The sequence below is a fragment of the Nyctibius grandis genome, chromosome 31, assembly GCF_013368605.1.
Source record: "Nyctibius grandis isolate bNycGra1 chromosome 31, bNycGra1.pri, whole genome shotgun sequence".
NCBI classification, from domain to species: Eukaryota; Metazoa; Chordata; class Aves; order Nyctibiiformes; family Nyctibiidae; genus Nyctibius; species Nyctibius grandis.
The window spans coordinates 3,814,878-3,829,249 of NC_090688.1; the positions used below are offsets into that span (position 1 = coordinate 3,814,878).

A 14,372-nucleotide genomic window follows, 5' to 3' on the forward strand; every position below is an offset into this window, starting at 1 on the left:
AAAGATAATAAATCTGTAGCCTTTAATCCTCCTGTGCCAATCTGTAAGCTGATATCTTTATTACATGAAAGGCAGTAAGAACATAAGTGAGTAAGCAAAAGTAGGTTGCTATTACAGTCACATTATAAATTCCACATAGCCCAAGCTGTCTGGATGATGTTTGGCTCTATCTGTTTCATGCAAAGTCTGTAGTCATAAAGCAGGTTAATCTGCAAGCAGAGAACACAGAGTTTTGTTGTTTATTTCCATTCCTTAACTGCCTTTATTTCCTGAAGTATTCTGAAGAGAAATGAGTTAGGTTCTGAGTCTCTTCTGCACTCGTGAGTTGTAAGTAGTAGCGTACCTGTGAGAAAATGGCAGCAAGAACAGAAATGTGGGGGAAAATTTATTCCTGTGATGGCAGTTCTGACGCATCAACAGCGAATGTCTGTGCAGACACACATCTTCTCATGCTGTAAGAATCACAGGGAGAGCAGGGCCTTCCATCTAAACATTTAAATAGTTTGCAAATGCCAAGATGTAGTTATTGTTACACAGATACCACCACAGCTCATACTGCTTACGCTCAGGTGATGCAGTCGAATCAGGCCATTAACCTTACTTCATCCAACTGGGAACCCTCTAAGAGTGAACCATACCAAAATAGATGTGATTTCACAGGCCAGTCCTCCTCCCATTCACAACTATGTAATATCCCTGTGACAACTGCGGCAATTCTTTAAATGGAAAAGTAACAAAGTATTTAAAATAGTGCAAACTCTCTTAAGCAATTCAGTGTCTAGAAAAAAGAGGCGATGCTGAGTGACCTGCTGGGAAGCACTGCCCCATTGAGCAAGAAATGTAATACAAAAGTGAGATCTGTTGTAAGCTGAAGACGGTAGGGGAAAGATTTGAAAGAAGAATGCCTGTTTACCAAGTATTTTTGAATTAAAAAAAGCTTTATTCCAGCAGTTTATATAACTCAGTATCTTACAGAAATGGGTGAAACCAAGCGCCAGATAAAATTACTGGAAGTTGCCAGGAAACGTACTGTCATGGCTTAGCACGACTGCAACAGAGAGATGATTAAAAAGGAGAAAAAGGCATCAAATGCTGAATCCCACTGGAAAAAGACAACCAGAAATTTGTAATAACTATTTGGACTGGGCTCTTTGATACTGAAAATGCTGCCCTTCAGCAGCCACTACCCTCTCCCCAAGCTCTGGTTAGTGAGTCTCTAGGGCAACTCATCCTCTCCAAATGCTTTACTGAGAGGAGGAGTGAAGTGGTCACAGTTCGGGTAGAAGCCCTGCTCGCAGGCTGGGCTTTGGGCTATCGGGGACAGCGAGCTGCTCCGTCCCCACCTCTGCGAGCAGCTGTTACAGGGCTCCTCAGCTCCGCAGTTTTAGTTGCTCAAAGCTCCCGAGGCCAAAAAAACCATCCTGGGGCCGAGTTCCCCAGCCAGGCAGCGCTCGCAGGAATCATCTCTTCCCCGGCCGCTTCCCTCCCGTCGCCGCCGGGGCGGGCGGTGCTCGGGGCGTCCCCTCGCCGCCGGGCGCTGCCCAGCCCGGGCCCGGAGCCGCCTCAGCGGGGGCGGCCCCGGCAGGTGGATGCCGCCGCCGCTCCTCCCCCGGCCCGTCCCGTCCCCTGCCCGGCTCCGCGCCGCCTCTTGCCGCCGCCCCGCTCCGCTCCCAGCTGACGGGGGCAGCCCCTTGTTTACTGGCCAGGGAGGCAACCGCCAGCCCGGCCTGCGCTGAAAGGGGCCGCCGGAGCCGGGGCCGCCACCGAGGGGCAGGGAGGGGCCGGGCGCTATAAAGGGGGCCGCGGCGCCTCTCCGGGTCTCTTACCGACGATGCGAAGCCGGGCCCGGCCCCCGCGCCCGCCCCGCGGCCTCTGATTCGCCCCCGCCGGGACGCGCCGAGCCGCGGCGGCTCCCAACGACGCGGGCATGGGACCGAGAGCGGCGGCGGCGGCGGCGGCGCTGGCCGTGGCCGTGGTGCTGGCGGCCTGGTGCGGCCGGAGCCGCGGGGAGAGTGAGTAGGGGCCGGGGGCGCGGCCTAGGCGGGCGGCGGGGCCCGGGTGGCGGCGGGCCGCGGCCCCGCGCCGTGAAGGGGCGAGGCGGGCGGAGCGGCCCGGCCCGGCCCCGCTGCGCTTACCCTTTGTACCTGCTTGGGGCGAGGAGCCGGGGGGAGGGCGGCCGCCGCGCCAGGCCGCACCGTGGGGCCGGCGGCGGGGGCGGCTCGGCCGGGGCCTGGGGAGCGGGGCCCGCAGCCCTCCGGCGCGGGTCACCTTCATCCCCCGGGTTCGGTGTTTTCGGCCCCAAACCGCGGCGGGGCAGAGCGGGCCGTGAGGGAGGGCTCGGCGGCGGCCGAGATTGGAGCCGGGACGGTAACGGGAAGGGCTGTAGCTCTCCCCGGTTCTTCTGAGGATTTACTCACCCCCTCCGGGTCTCTCGTTTGACCGGGCTTTAGGGCGTGGGACCGGGCGGGTAGAGCCGGGCCATCCGCCGCCTGTGCCGGGGAGGGGGCCGCTCACTGGGGCTCGGCGTGGATCAGGTGCAAGGAAGGGCCTTGGGAGAGCTCCGAGCCACAGCGCCCTGACACCGGTTTCAGAACCGGCTCTAGTTTCAGAAGGGTTTTAGCGTGGCGAGGTTGGGAGGTTTTGTCTTTAACCACAGGAATACTTTCAGGGAAGTCTTTCAGCTCCACCGGGGATGAAGCTCAGAGGTAGGGATCGGTGTTTAAACAGGGTCTTGTAAAATACAAGATAGAGGTATAAAGATGTTGTATTGGAGGTGGCAAGCTTGTTAAATCCACGGCTGACATGAGTTGAAGCCTTGTGAGCTATTTTTATGGGTTACATAAAATAAACTTGCTTAGGAAATTTTTCTAGCTACAGGTTTTAATTTTGGATGATGTTTTTTAATAAAATGAAAGTATTTATTTAAGGCGAGCTAACTGGATGCATAAATTGTCTCTTGTAGACAATGCCATAGTTTACCTGTTAGCTTTCCCATTGGAAAAGGCGATAGCAAAAGAATCGGTTCAAGCGCAGACAATGCAACCATGGGCGTTTTTGGAATGTGTACAATATTCAGGGAATAAAGCAGGATGTACCCATAAGACAGCCTTTTTTTCCCAGCAATCAGACAAGTTATATATTTAAAAAATACCCCAATTTCTTCCTCATACATGTTTTTATCTTAGAAGCCTTAGAAGAGACCAGTGGTATGGTTTTAAGTTGGGAGGGTAAGTTCCAGCTGGCAAGCGTGTACAAACCTGCTGGTTACCGACAGAGACATGGAAAAGGTAGTTGACATATAACACTAATAATAAATACATATACAACTTCAGTCCAACAGTTTCCTAATTTGAAAACATCATTATTACTACTAGTGAAGCTTCTTATTTATTTATTTAAATCATATTCTGCTTTTTGGGTTGCAAGTGACCTTAACTCCATAATGTTTGCTGTATTACCACGCGCTAGGAAAATATGTAATTCATGGATGGAGAAACAGGAGTGATGCCCAAGACATCAAAGCAAAGTCTGGGGTGGAACATTTTTATATCTTTTCAAAGTATTTTACAGACAATTTGAATGATAAGGCCCCTAATTCAAAAGGTTTTCAGCTGCTTTGATGTTTGGCTCCATTTTCTGAGAACGATTAGATCACGCAGCACTATGGTGCGGATGGAAAACAACACACTAACGCTAAGGCCGGCATCAGCGTGGCTCCAAGGGTAAATAAACGCACAATAGTTGCATAAGCAAACAAGTTGTTCCCTGAGCAACGGCACTAACGAAGTCTGCTTTCTGGGAGATTTGTGTCCTGCATTCCCTACGCACACGCCCCATGATAACGCTGCTCTCCAGTGACAATAGTCCCCCCATCTCTGAGCCCAGCCATACGCAGTTTTTCTTGTGCCCCCATATCTTTCTCCTCCCTTTACTTCTAGACTACACCTGGTAAGAGGCTGGGGGAGAGCAGCATGTAGGGTGTGTGTGAGTGGCTCAGCAGGCAAACTGGGTGGATGGTTTGAGTTCACGCTTAAAGCATCCTTTGGATGGAGATGCTGAATTTTTCCTCCTTAACCCATCCCCAGTTTTCATTAGTCTTTTAGGAACGAGAACTCTCTTCCCCTTTTACACATGAGTGAAGTTAGTTGGTGAGTTCAGAAGTTACTGAGAGGAGTAGAACCAAGCGTTAAGGAAAGGAGACCTGACCTGCGCATAAAATGAAGATACATATATCTTGTTTTGTGACTAAAAACAGGTTTGTGAAGAAAACCAGTGGTTTTTTATCACTGTATAAACATAATGCAACTTCTTGAAATAAATCTCACGCGTGACTCATGCACGTCAATTCGTTAGCTGTGGTATTTAGGGTGGGATTTACCTCACCTAGTTTTAGGCATCTGCCAACTGAGCAACCTACTTTGGGCTCCTTTTCTAATTAGTAGAAAACTAATCGTTACAGTCACTAGAGTTTAGATTATGCTTCTTCCCCTTCCAAACTCTTCATCTAAATTTGGGTGCTGCACATGTACTCCATTGCCTACTGCTGCTGGTGGGAGTTAGGAGTCTTGCTGATATCTCTCTGCCTAAATCAGGTGGGACAAATTTCACTTTGTATTTCTGTAGTAATAGCCTTTTAAAATAGTTTGCTTCTTAATTATTGTTTCTGGCTCATACAGATTTTTTTCGTGCTCGTAAACTCATTAAGAAACTGGTCCCTTTGTCCGCCTCAACCTTGTGTTAATTTTTCATGTTGAGAGACTCGGTCTAGAATGAAATTTTGCTCCCAGGAGTAAATAAAGCGAAAAGAGTAGCTGCAGCAGGGCAGGGCTGTATCAAAACTGGGCAACAACCTTGTCTATCGGCTGTCCCGGTGTGCCCTCGTGCTATTTTAAAGAGAGGTAGTACGCTAACTGTCTCTCTGAATAGCCTGTAAAACCCGTCAGCTTTCTGGAGGTCAATTTTGGAGTGACTGTCTTGCGGAATATAAGTTATGTTGATACTGGCAACGTGTAAAACCTGTTCCTGCTCCCTTTGAAGTAACTACGATCGTGAGGTCTGTCAGCATTGCCTTCTGCCCGTTACCCCGAGTGATCTCCCGTGGTCCCGGGATGCTGTCGCTTCGCTGCCTTTTATCTTCGCCTGGGAAGCGCAGCAGATGAGTCACGGTTTTTGTTTTTATTTGAATGAGGAGGGCAGAATGATAGAGGAAACCACGCTTTGTAGGCCAGACAACGAGGTTATATGTGCTTTTGGTATCAAAGCAAGAGACCTCCGTGGCAGGTTTGCCCTCGCTGCAGCAGCCCTCTCTTGAATACCGAAAGAGAACGGGCATCTGAGGGGTTACCCGAGGGGGCTGGAGGCTTATAGACAGACTTGCTTTTGAGTCCGTGTCTGAATTTGCTTCATTGCTCAGATCTAAATGGCTGAGGTGGAAAACTGAAGCTTAAAAATTAATATTTCACAATTAGATATTTTTGTGTTTATTAAACTACGGCTACAGCAGGCTAGAAGCTGTCTTACAGTCCCTTCTACTAACCTGTCGCTTAACAGGATGTTTTCCTGTCTCAGCAGTTATCCTAAGAAACACCTTTTTCCAATTTCCTAATACCACTCCTAAAGTCAACCTGATACAGAATTGCAAAGCTTTTGACCAAAGTGAGTGTCATTTTTCTTAAACAATTTGGTTATTCAAGTGGGCAGCCAACACCATAAAAATGCAGAATTGACTAATCATTGTCTTAAACGGTTTGTGATTTTTCTGTGCAATACTACATCATCCTGGTCTTGACTGTGAAAGAGCCAGAGCTCTAAAGCACTGACTCGTTAGGGTTTGGTAGCCACATCGTTTACTATAAACAAGGTTTAAGTTCCAGCTATTCCCGAGGTTCGACTCTGTCTTGAAAACTAACCTCTGCTATCAGATCTAGTTTCTTCATTCAGTACTTTAAGGCTGTTACCAAACTAGTTTGTTCAAGAGGCTTTGGCGTTTGGGGATTTGCTTGCTTGTTTGTTTGTTTTTTTATAAAGCACGCCCTGCGACTTTTTTCATGGGGGTCTGATGAAACATGTCTAGAATGATTTTATAATTTTTTTGGAGTTACTGTGAATAGCTGGTAGCTGGGGCTGGAGGAGGGTTTCCTCTCTGGCAGGGTAACGCTGTGCTGCTGGACACGGAGCCTGTTTCTGCTGAAATTTAGGAATTTATGTTTAGAAGAGATTTTGCCAGTAGTTGGAACAGGAAGAGTTTTGGGCCTACTGCTGGGGAATCCATTTGAGATTTTTATTTTCCTGAAAGCTGATTTATGTGGTTTTTTGAAACCAGGTTGTCTGTTTTACAATTGACTGTTCAACTTTGCTCTCCTCTTTCTGGGATCAAACCTGCCTAGCCTTCGTACTGGATTGTTGATTAATTCTCCTGTCCCTGCAAAAGAAATACTATGGAGAGAAGCTGTGGAAAAACACTTATTACTTTTGCTTAAAACTGCTTCTTGTTGTCTTGGTAACAATAAATTTATGGGGTGACTTAAGCAGCTGCTGCATGAACAGAAGATACAAACAGCTGAACAGAATTCAAAAGCATGAAAAGATCGAGAACCCTCTGACAAAAAAGCATATTTTGTTTTGGATATTCTTAACTCCTTATTATTCTCCTTGATCCTTGAGGTGGGGAAAAAAAAAAGGAGCTCAGATACCGTGGTGGAATTTATCACTTAAAAACTAAACTGAAGTAGAACATGAAAAATAGTTCTTAAGTCTGATTTTCTCTAAATATGGGAAAAAACTATAAACCCTTTTAATCTTTGTAGATTTACAATTATATTAGCCTTTTGTTCAATTGTTTATTTCAGAAACAAACCTCTGATTTGTTTTAAATTCCTCCTAAGTTTGTATACCAGCAGCGTTTGGCATTGCCTTCTGCGAAAGGGGCTTGTGCAGAAGCCCCCAGCGTTGGAACCCCTGAAGCAGAGCAGACAACGTGCCGGTTTATTACGCTGCTGTTGCTCAGCTTTGAAAGCAGCAGGGTTTGAGTAACTCAGGTCACATCCTGGTTTGCCAGGATGCGTGGAATCGCCTGTCTGGTCTGTGCTGGCAGCACTGACTACAAATAATGCATTCTGTACGAGAGCTGGTGAAAAATACAACAATCTTTCTAAAATGCAAACAACTGATGGCTTGTGGACCTGTGCTGCCAGCTTTGGTAGATTTATGTGATTATTTAACACTTCGGAATGCTTTGCTGTTTGCTCCCAAGCTTCACCTGTCTCTTTTTAGCCGTTCTCTCCGAGCAGGGGTGGCTGTGTGGGTTATCTGGGGGCCAGCTTGCGGCCAGTGTCTAGTGACTTACCTAATTCCAGTCAAAATGATGAAAGACTTGGGTAATTATGCTTAGTGTATAGATGCATTTTGTGGCCTTGAGCCACAATAAAAGCCTAGAGCTTTTCCTAGAGCTTTTCCTCTCTAATTCTTAGTCTGTAGAGTTGAGCTGTATTTTTTGACCTTTGCTTTTCCTTGAGGTCAGCTGTATACATTCACGTTACTCTAGGTAGTACTTTATACTGTGATACAGCAGTTGGTCGTGGGTACGTGCTGTGTTTTGCCTGTGTGCTGAGTAAGCAGTAAATAAGAACCAAGGGGTTGGATTTTTCCTGTATTCAGATAGTTTTAGCTGCACTGGTGACTTGTACGTTGAATTTCAGTGTTTGAGTTTTATTTGTCCTTCTGTTGCTTCTCCTTTCATGAAGAAGCCACTGGCTCACGCTGTCACACACTTGCTTCCTTGGAAATACCCATCTTAATTATTTAAGATAAATATTTAGAGTACTTAGAGTACTTAAACTGAATCAGTTGCTCTCCGAGTTCATTTAGCCCACGGTGTGGAGGTGCAGCAAGGCAGCTTGCTGGCTTCCTTCCAGTTTGGCTGCAGTTTTTCATGGGGCGAAGAGGTTGCTGCTACTTGGTCATCAGATTTCCTTTCCCACTTTTAAAAAGTACATCCTTGATCTTTGAGGCACTGTGTGCATTAGCTTTTTCTTCCAGAAAGCCATTTATGAAATGACTTGGATATAGTGCCAAAAAATCCCATTGGGCAATAACATTGCTTCAAACCCTATATTAGCGTTGCCAGGTTTATTTTTTTCTATTGCAGTGGAGCAAATTTTTGAATAATCATTAAGACATTTGCATAGAATTTATTTTTAACCCACACAGCAGTGGTCTGCGCAAACCCAGGAGGAGTCGGACAATTGTAACTATAGCGTTAAAAAAAATCCCAATTAAAACTTCTTGCTTTCCATCTTCTCTTTTGCTGGTGTCTGGATTCGTATTATTCTATTTACCTTCTAATTTATGCTCCATGTAATTGTTCACTTTGCCAGTTCTTGGGGTTACCGGTTCTACTAAATAAACTGTCCAGGCAGTCATGGCAGGGAGTTTTGCAACCTTTAGAAAATAATAACAAAAAAGCCCAACTACCTAACCTGAAAAGAATGCTTAGGGCAAAAATTACTACTGTAGTAAATTACTCCTGTCAGCAAAGTCTGGGCAGGAGCGTAGGCTGTGCTCTTGCATGTGTGTATTTCCAGGATTTTCTGCTCTCTTCTGAAGCACTACCATTTCCTAGCCATTATTCTTGTCCTATCTTCCCCTCCCTGCAACCGTTCTAAGTTACTCCCTCTAATCCACGGGCATTAATTGCACAATCTGAGATGGGGTAGGTGTGCCGCTGGCAACTGTCTAAAGAAAACAGACTCTGTTGCATCGACATCTCTTACTTTTGTAAACGCCGAATGACGTCTAAGGACTGCAGTCGTGATAGAGGTAATATCCAGAAGCTCAAGATGGCAGAAAAATTATGAAATACCCTTTCAGTCTTATTTTGTAATCATACCCCAGGGAGCGTTCCCAACAGTGTGTTTCTTAACACTCCAAGCGTGCTTTATTGAAAAGGACCTGGCCCTGTGTTGAGTGTAGCGATGTATTATGGCGCGTTTGGACAAGACTGTGTGTTTAGAAAACTAACCTAATTATCTTTTCTTAAATAAATAACTAACGTCGTTCTTTGCCTTCCAGTTTGCAGGAGCATGGACATTCGCAACAATCTGACCCGGCTGAACATGCTCGAGAACTGCACGGTGATTGAGGGCCACTTGCAAATATTGCTGATGTTTAAAACCAAGCCTGAAGATTTCCGCGAGCTCAGCTTTCCTAAACTGACGATGATCACAGACTACTTGCTCCTTTTTCGCGTGTATGGCCTGGAGAGTTTGAAGGGACTTTTCCCCAACCTCACTGTGATTCGAGGAACTCATCTGTTCTTTAACTACGCGCTCGTCATCTTTGAGATGGTTCACCTGAAGGAGATCGGCCTCTATAACCTGATGAACATCACTCGAGGCGCTGTGCGGATTGAGAAGAACAACGAACTGTGTTACTTGTCCACCATCGACTGGTCAAGGATCTTGGATTCTGTAGAAGATAATTACATCGTGGCCAACAAGGATGACAAAGAAGAGTGTGGAGATGTGTGTCCGGGAACTGTGAAAGGGAAGAGCAACTGCCCGCCTACGGTGATAAATGGCATTTTCATTGAACGCTGCTGGACCCACGATCGCTGTCAGAGAGGTGGGTCTGGGGGGTGACGTATCTCAACTATAGTTTTGCTGTCAGTTTTTAACCTGTTGGATCTGTTGGAGGGCTAATAGGTACCTATTAATTGCTACCTTTAAGCATAAATTACTAGCAAGTTTCAAAATTGACGTCAGGTGAAGAGAGAACCTTTGGGATGGGGTTGTTTTAGCGGTTCTTTCACCCGTGTGAATAATGTATCCACAAATATTGTGTTTGTTTCTCTGGAAAGTTAGGAACTGCTCACAAGTTTAACAGACTGCGAGTGGAACTGGTGTCTTGTATAATAGTTAGCGGTATTAGTGTCTGTGTTAGGGCTTGGGTAGGGGATTAAAAGTCCAGATTGACTGAAAGGCTGCAGCAGGCAGAAACAGAACGGCAGGGAAGAGTCTTTATGGAATAAACCCGACTCTAGAAAAATGCAATTACATTTTTACTGAAACCTTCCTGCCATAAGAAGGTGTAAGAGATGTGGATGAGTGAGCAACATTTGCGCAGAGTAAGAAGCTGGAAGCCAAGTCAGACCTGAAGGGGAAAGGAGAAGGAGGAGAGGACTTGGATGGGGGTTGCCCATAGCAGGAGTCCTGGGGAGGGTGAAATCCCTGGGCTTTGAGCCTGGTGTTTTGGTTCAGGGGAGAAGGTCTGTTCAGAAAACTAGCTGCTGTTGCAACTCCTGAACTCCAGTTCTTAAACTGTATTAGGGTTGCTTTTAATTTCGTACAGATTTGTGTTTTCCAAACTTGGAACTGAGCTTAAGTTTAGTTTTAATTATATATTTACTTTGATTTATGTTAAATCAGACTGACGGGGAGCAAAGTGAATTGAGGTGAAGCTGACACGTTTAGAGTTGCCTGTCTTTGTGGAGGTGGTGCATCCCAATGAAGCAGTGTGTCCTAAAACGAAATTAGGAAACTTGCAGGCTGGGGAGAATTTCTTGCCAAGCTTTAAAGGGCAATTCTGAGTGCTGAGTGCCAAATTGGAGAAGGAATTCCTACCAGTATGCATAAACTAATGAAATTAATGTGGTTTCCCCTCTGCTACTCCTCACCCCAAAATCGTCTCGCTTTCTTTTAAAGAAAGTGGTTATTTTTTGTTGCCAGAATAACAGGGTATGAGCAAGAAGATGCAAGCGTGTATGAGTGTGCCTTTTTTAAAACGAAAAATAAGATTATAAAGCATTTTAGTTTATAAACTCCTTTGCTATATGGTTACTGTCATTGCTGAAACCTGGTTTCTTATGCATTCATGGTTTGTTTTTTGCTATTTCATAAGGTTAAAGATCTAACTGAAGCTTTTTCTGTGGCTAGACCCCTCGTAATGTCCCTCGTTTCTGTGAATTTTCTGGGGCTGTGCTACAGCAGATGGGAATGTATCGTTTCTCTCCTTTACCTGACTGCCTGTTTCCCTGAAACCTGGAGGAATGTGATATTTTACCACTGGGGCAGAAATCTCAGCTCCTGAGCCTCTCGTACAAATTCAGCTAAATTTATTGGAGGATACTGGTACAGTATCACACGCTGTCTTAGCTTAGTTACCTAAGGCAGCCGAGCTAGTAAGTCCACTTGACTTGCATTTGAAATCGAAATTTGAATTTGAAAGTGGTTTCAAAAGTAATTATATCCAGCTGCTGCCATCTGGTTTTCTGTGTTCCATGTAGAAGGTTTAGAGAAGCAACGCTCCTACATATTTTGGCTGGAACTGGTATGCATTTTCAAAACCACTCAACAAGCTGCGCTTATCTTTGTTTTGAATGCTGAAATTTGTACTTTTATTTGTTGGTAGCTGGTGTTCTCAGCAAGCTGGTATCTGTATTATACTTGTGACACCTGCCTCTGTGCTTCTAAAGTTATTTTAACAGCTTGAGCAGACTTTTTAGACTTTCTTGAGTAGCCTTTAGACTTTCAGCATGCACGCTAGTAACTGTGGTGGAGATTAAGTGGCTTTATTTAGTGAACCTGTTGGTGGAATCACTGGGTTCTCTGTTCTCGTGCCAGCCGTAACGTATCCTTAGCGTGTGTAATTGTTATGTCAAGATTATTAAGAGCTTGTGTGAGTTGTACTTTGGCTTTCCTTAGCCTGAAGAGCCTCGTAGCAGCTCCCAGTGCCGAGGGTATTAATGTTGTGAAATCTTTCCCTCTGTGTTTTTGCAGCTTCTCGGGGAACCTTCAGCAGCTCACGCTGTGCTGAAGCCTCCCATCTCTCTGGTTTTGAGAGTATTCCCATTTTTTATTTTTGCTCTTTCTCTTTTAGCCAAAGCTGGAGCAAAACATAGCAATTCCAGTATAACTTTCTTGGGGGAGGTTTGGTTTGGTGTCTTGTTTGTTTTAACGCCGGTTATTTGTATCCCTGGTTTGTTTTATAAACCTTGGTGTAGAATCTCTGGTTTGCTGGTTTTTGTTTTGCATCTTTGGGTGGGAAGTTGTTGCTGTCTGAGCTGATAGCACTGTGGGTCGGGATCTTTTGTTTGCTGTTTTGTCTACCAGAAAAAAATCCTTAAAGAACATGTAAATATTGATTGTTTTGATGTTGCTGAGTGCGTGTCAATTGACAGAGACAAGTCCCAAGCTGACAAGGTTTTCCAGCCCGCTGAGCTTGGAGTCTTGCTGGAGAAAATGAGGAGACAGGCAAGAAGTTTGAGAGAGCACGTGTGGGAAGGCTGAAAGATGTCACAGAAAGGTCTCGTGGGAGTGGGAAGGGTGATGGCAACGGTTGGGGTTGGAGTGGGGTCCTGGGTGTCCCCCATCTCTTCCACACCAGTCCCTGACCTTCTCTGCCTGCTCTCTGTCGTCGCTTCCTTCCCGTTATCCCTCCCCCATCTCATACTGATCGTTCATCTTTGATATTTCTTTATTTTAATCAGCACAGATATCCCAGTTAACTCCAAAACTAACTTTCAGTTATAGCATACAATTATCTCTGAGGCACACATCCAAGTCTCTGAATCATCCTTGCAGCTCTAACTCCAGCCCAGAAATTTTTTCAGTTGGTGATAACATGTTCAAGACAACAAAGTAAAGGATCTTCTTACAGACGTTTAGAGCTAAGGTCGTGGATGAAACCAGTTGGGAGGAACTGAAATGATTTGTGGGCAGCTGCATGCTTTGAAAAAAAAAAAACCACTTGCAATATTGAGGAATCTGTGTCTGAGTGCGAAGATGTGTAGGTGGATATAGCATAGATGGAGATTGGGTGGGATGTGTTTCCTCAAAGTTTTCTTTTCTTTTTTTCTAAATTCCTTGTGTTGGTGTGAAAAGCAAGTTGGTTCAATCAAGGCCAACTCATGGTACATTTTGGGTAGGAAGGGAGGGGAAGATGTAGCCTGTTTGGAATTTGGGTCTAGCCTAACACTATTTGTGGCAGCCAAGTGCTGTTCCTGTTCTGGAGGTTTTGTACCTTTTCAGCACACATTTTTATAAGGGTTTTTTTACATACGTACTTAACTTTTATTGCTGTGAAAACATAGTTCTTGGTTTGGTGCAGCATGTTCGTGCAGAGAGTGTCTTTGCTGAAGAATGCAGACAACAAAAATGCTGGAAATGCCACGTCCTAGACCTCAGTCTAGATCTGCCAAACATGATTTTCATATTTTGCATTTTTTTTGCATGTTTTTTTTTAATGTAATAAAAATGCTATATGTTTGTCACTCCCCTTGTGGAAGGAACAATTCCCTCTGAAACAGGATTTTCTGCCAGTTCTCTTTGCAGTCTTCTCTGTCCATACATAATGTTGAAGCAGTCTGATGTTTTTGACAGTCTAATTACAAAGGTGGATTCAGCCTTTTACTTGCATATTGGGTCATCTGGAGGTGGAGTAAGATAATAGGAAGGAAAAGTGGAATGGCCAAATAAAAATGACCAGGAAAATGATCTGCAGTATCAGACGGTCCCTTGGTGAATATTGAAGGGCCACGGTCCTGGAGTGTAAGGATGGATAACTGAAATAGAGGCTTCGTTCCTTAGAGGATATGATGAAATTCAAATTCTCCTGTTCATCCTGAATAAAACCTTTGTAGGAGTCTCTTGTCTTCTTGATCTTGGGACTTCACACTACCAGGAAATTGAGGTATTAAGAGTGTGGGCCATTTCAGGTTTGTAGATAGATTCTTTCTTCAATCTATTATCTTGCTTTATGCGATAAAAACAAAAGTTGTGTCTCTCAGTTAGTGCCATCTAGAATTTTAACCTCATGAAAAGGAAGTAGAAAGCATATGAAACCACTTGGGCCAATTGAAGAGAACAGTAAAACAAAGCTGATAGAAGGGATGATGGTCTGGAGTAATTGCCATGCAGAGGAGCTGCTGAAGAAAGGTACTGTGAGAAAATAATAATGTTTGTCCAGATTTTCTTATGATGTTGGGGAAGCACGTCTGGAGACTGGGCATACAACAGAATCTCTCTTTAATTTTCCTGTGGCTTATCCAGGGAAAATTCTGGGACAGGTAGGGGACAGATAAGGATCTGAAGAGTGGCTTTAGTAGCTTGCTTTGTTTCCTAGTACAAGCAACACAACAAAGCATCAGAAAAACATTGCTCAGCCTGAAACCTCTTTCCACTGCTGTGAAATAGCACCGAGAGCTTTTAAGGAGACCAATGCCAGAAGAAATTCTGTGACTATGAACATCTTCAAGGCAGGTTTGAATAACAAAGTTCAGAGGTGTGTGTGGGAAATGTTTTGCGATGTTTGCTTAGGTAGAAATATTACTTAGCAACAGCTTCCTGTAATTTTTATGTGCTGGGAATTTCTGTAAC

The 14,372-nt window shown here is 44.8% G+C and overlaps 1 protein-coding gene across 1 annotated transcript in view; it reads left to right on the forward strand.

Moving 5' to 3' along the window:
• The first annotated feature begins 1,738 nt into the window (after nucleotides 1-1,738).
• INSR (insulin receptor) overlaps nucleotides 1,739-14,372 on the forward strand; it is a 51,632-nt gene continuing 38,998 nt past the window's right edge. Inside the window, exons 1-2 of the mRNA XM_068420397.1 lie at nucleotides 1,739-2,012; nucleotides 9,070-9,621. Of these exons, the coding sequence (XP_068276498.1) occupies nucleotides 1,928-2,012; nucleotides 9,070-9,621 (637 nt within the window). The 5' untranslated portion in view covers nucleotides 1,739-1,927. The remainder of the gene's footprint in view (nucleotides 2,013-9,069; nucleotides 9,622-14,372) is intronic.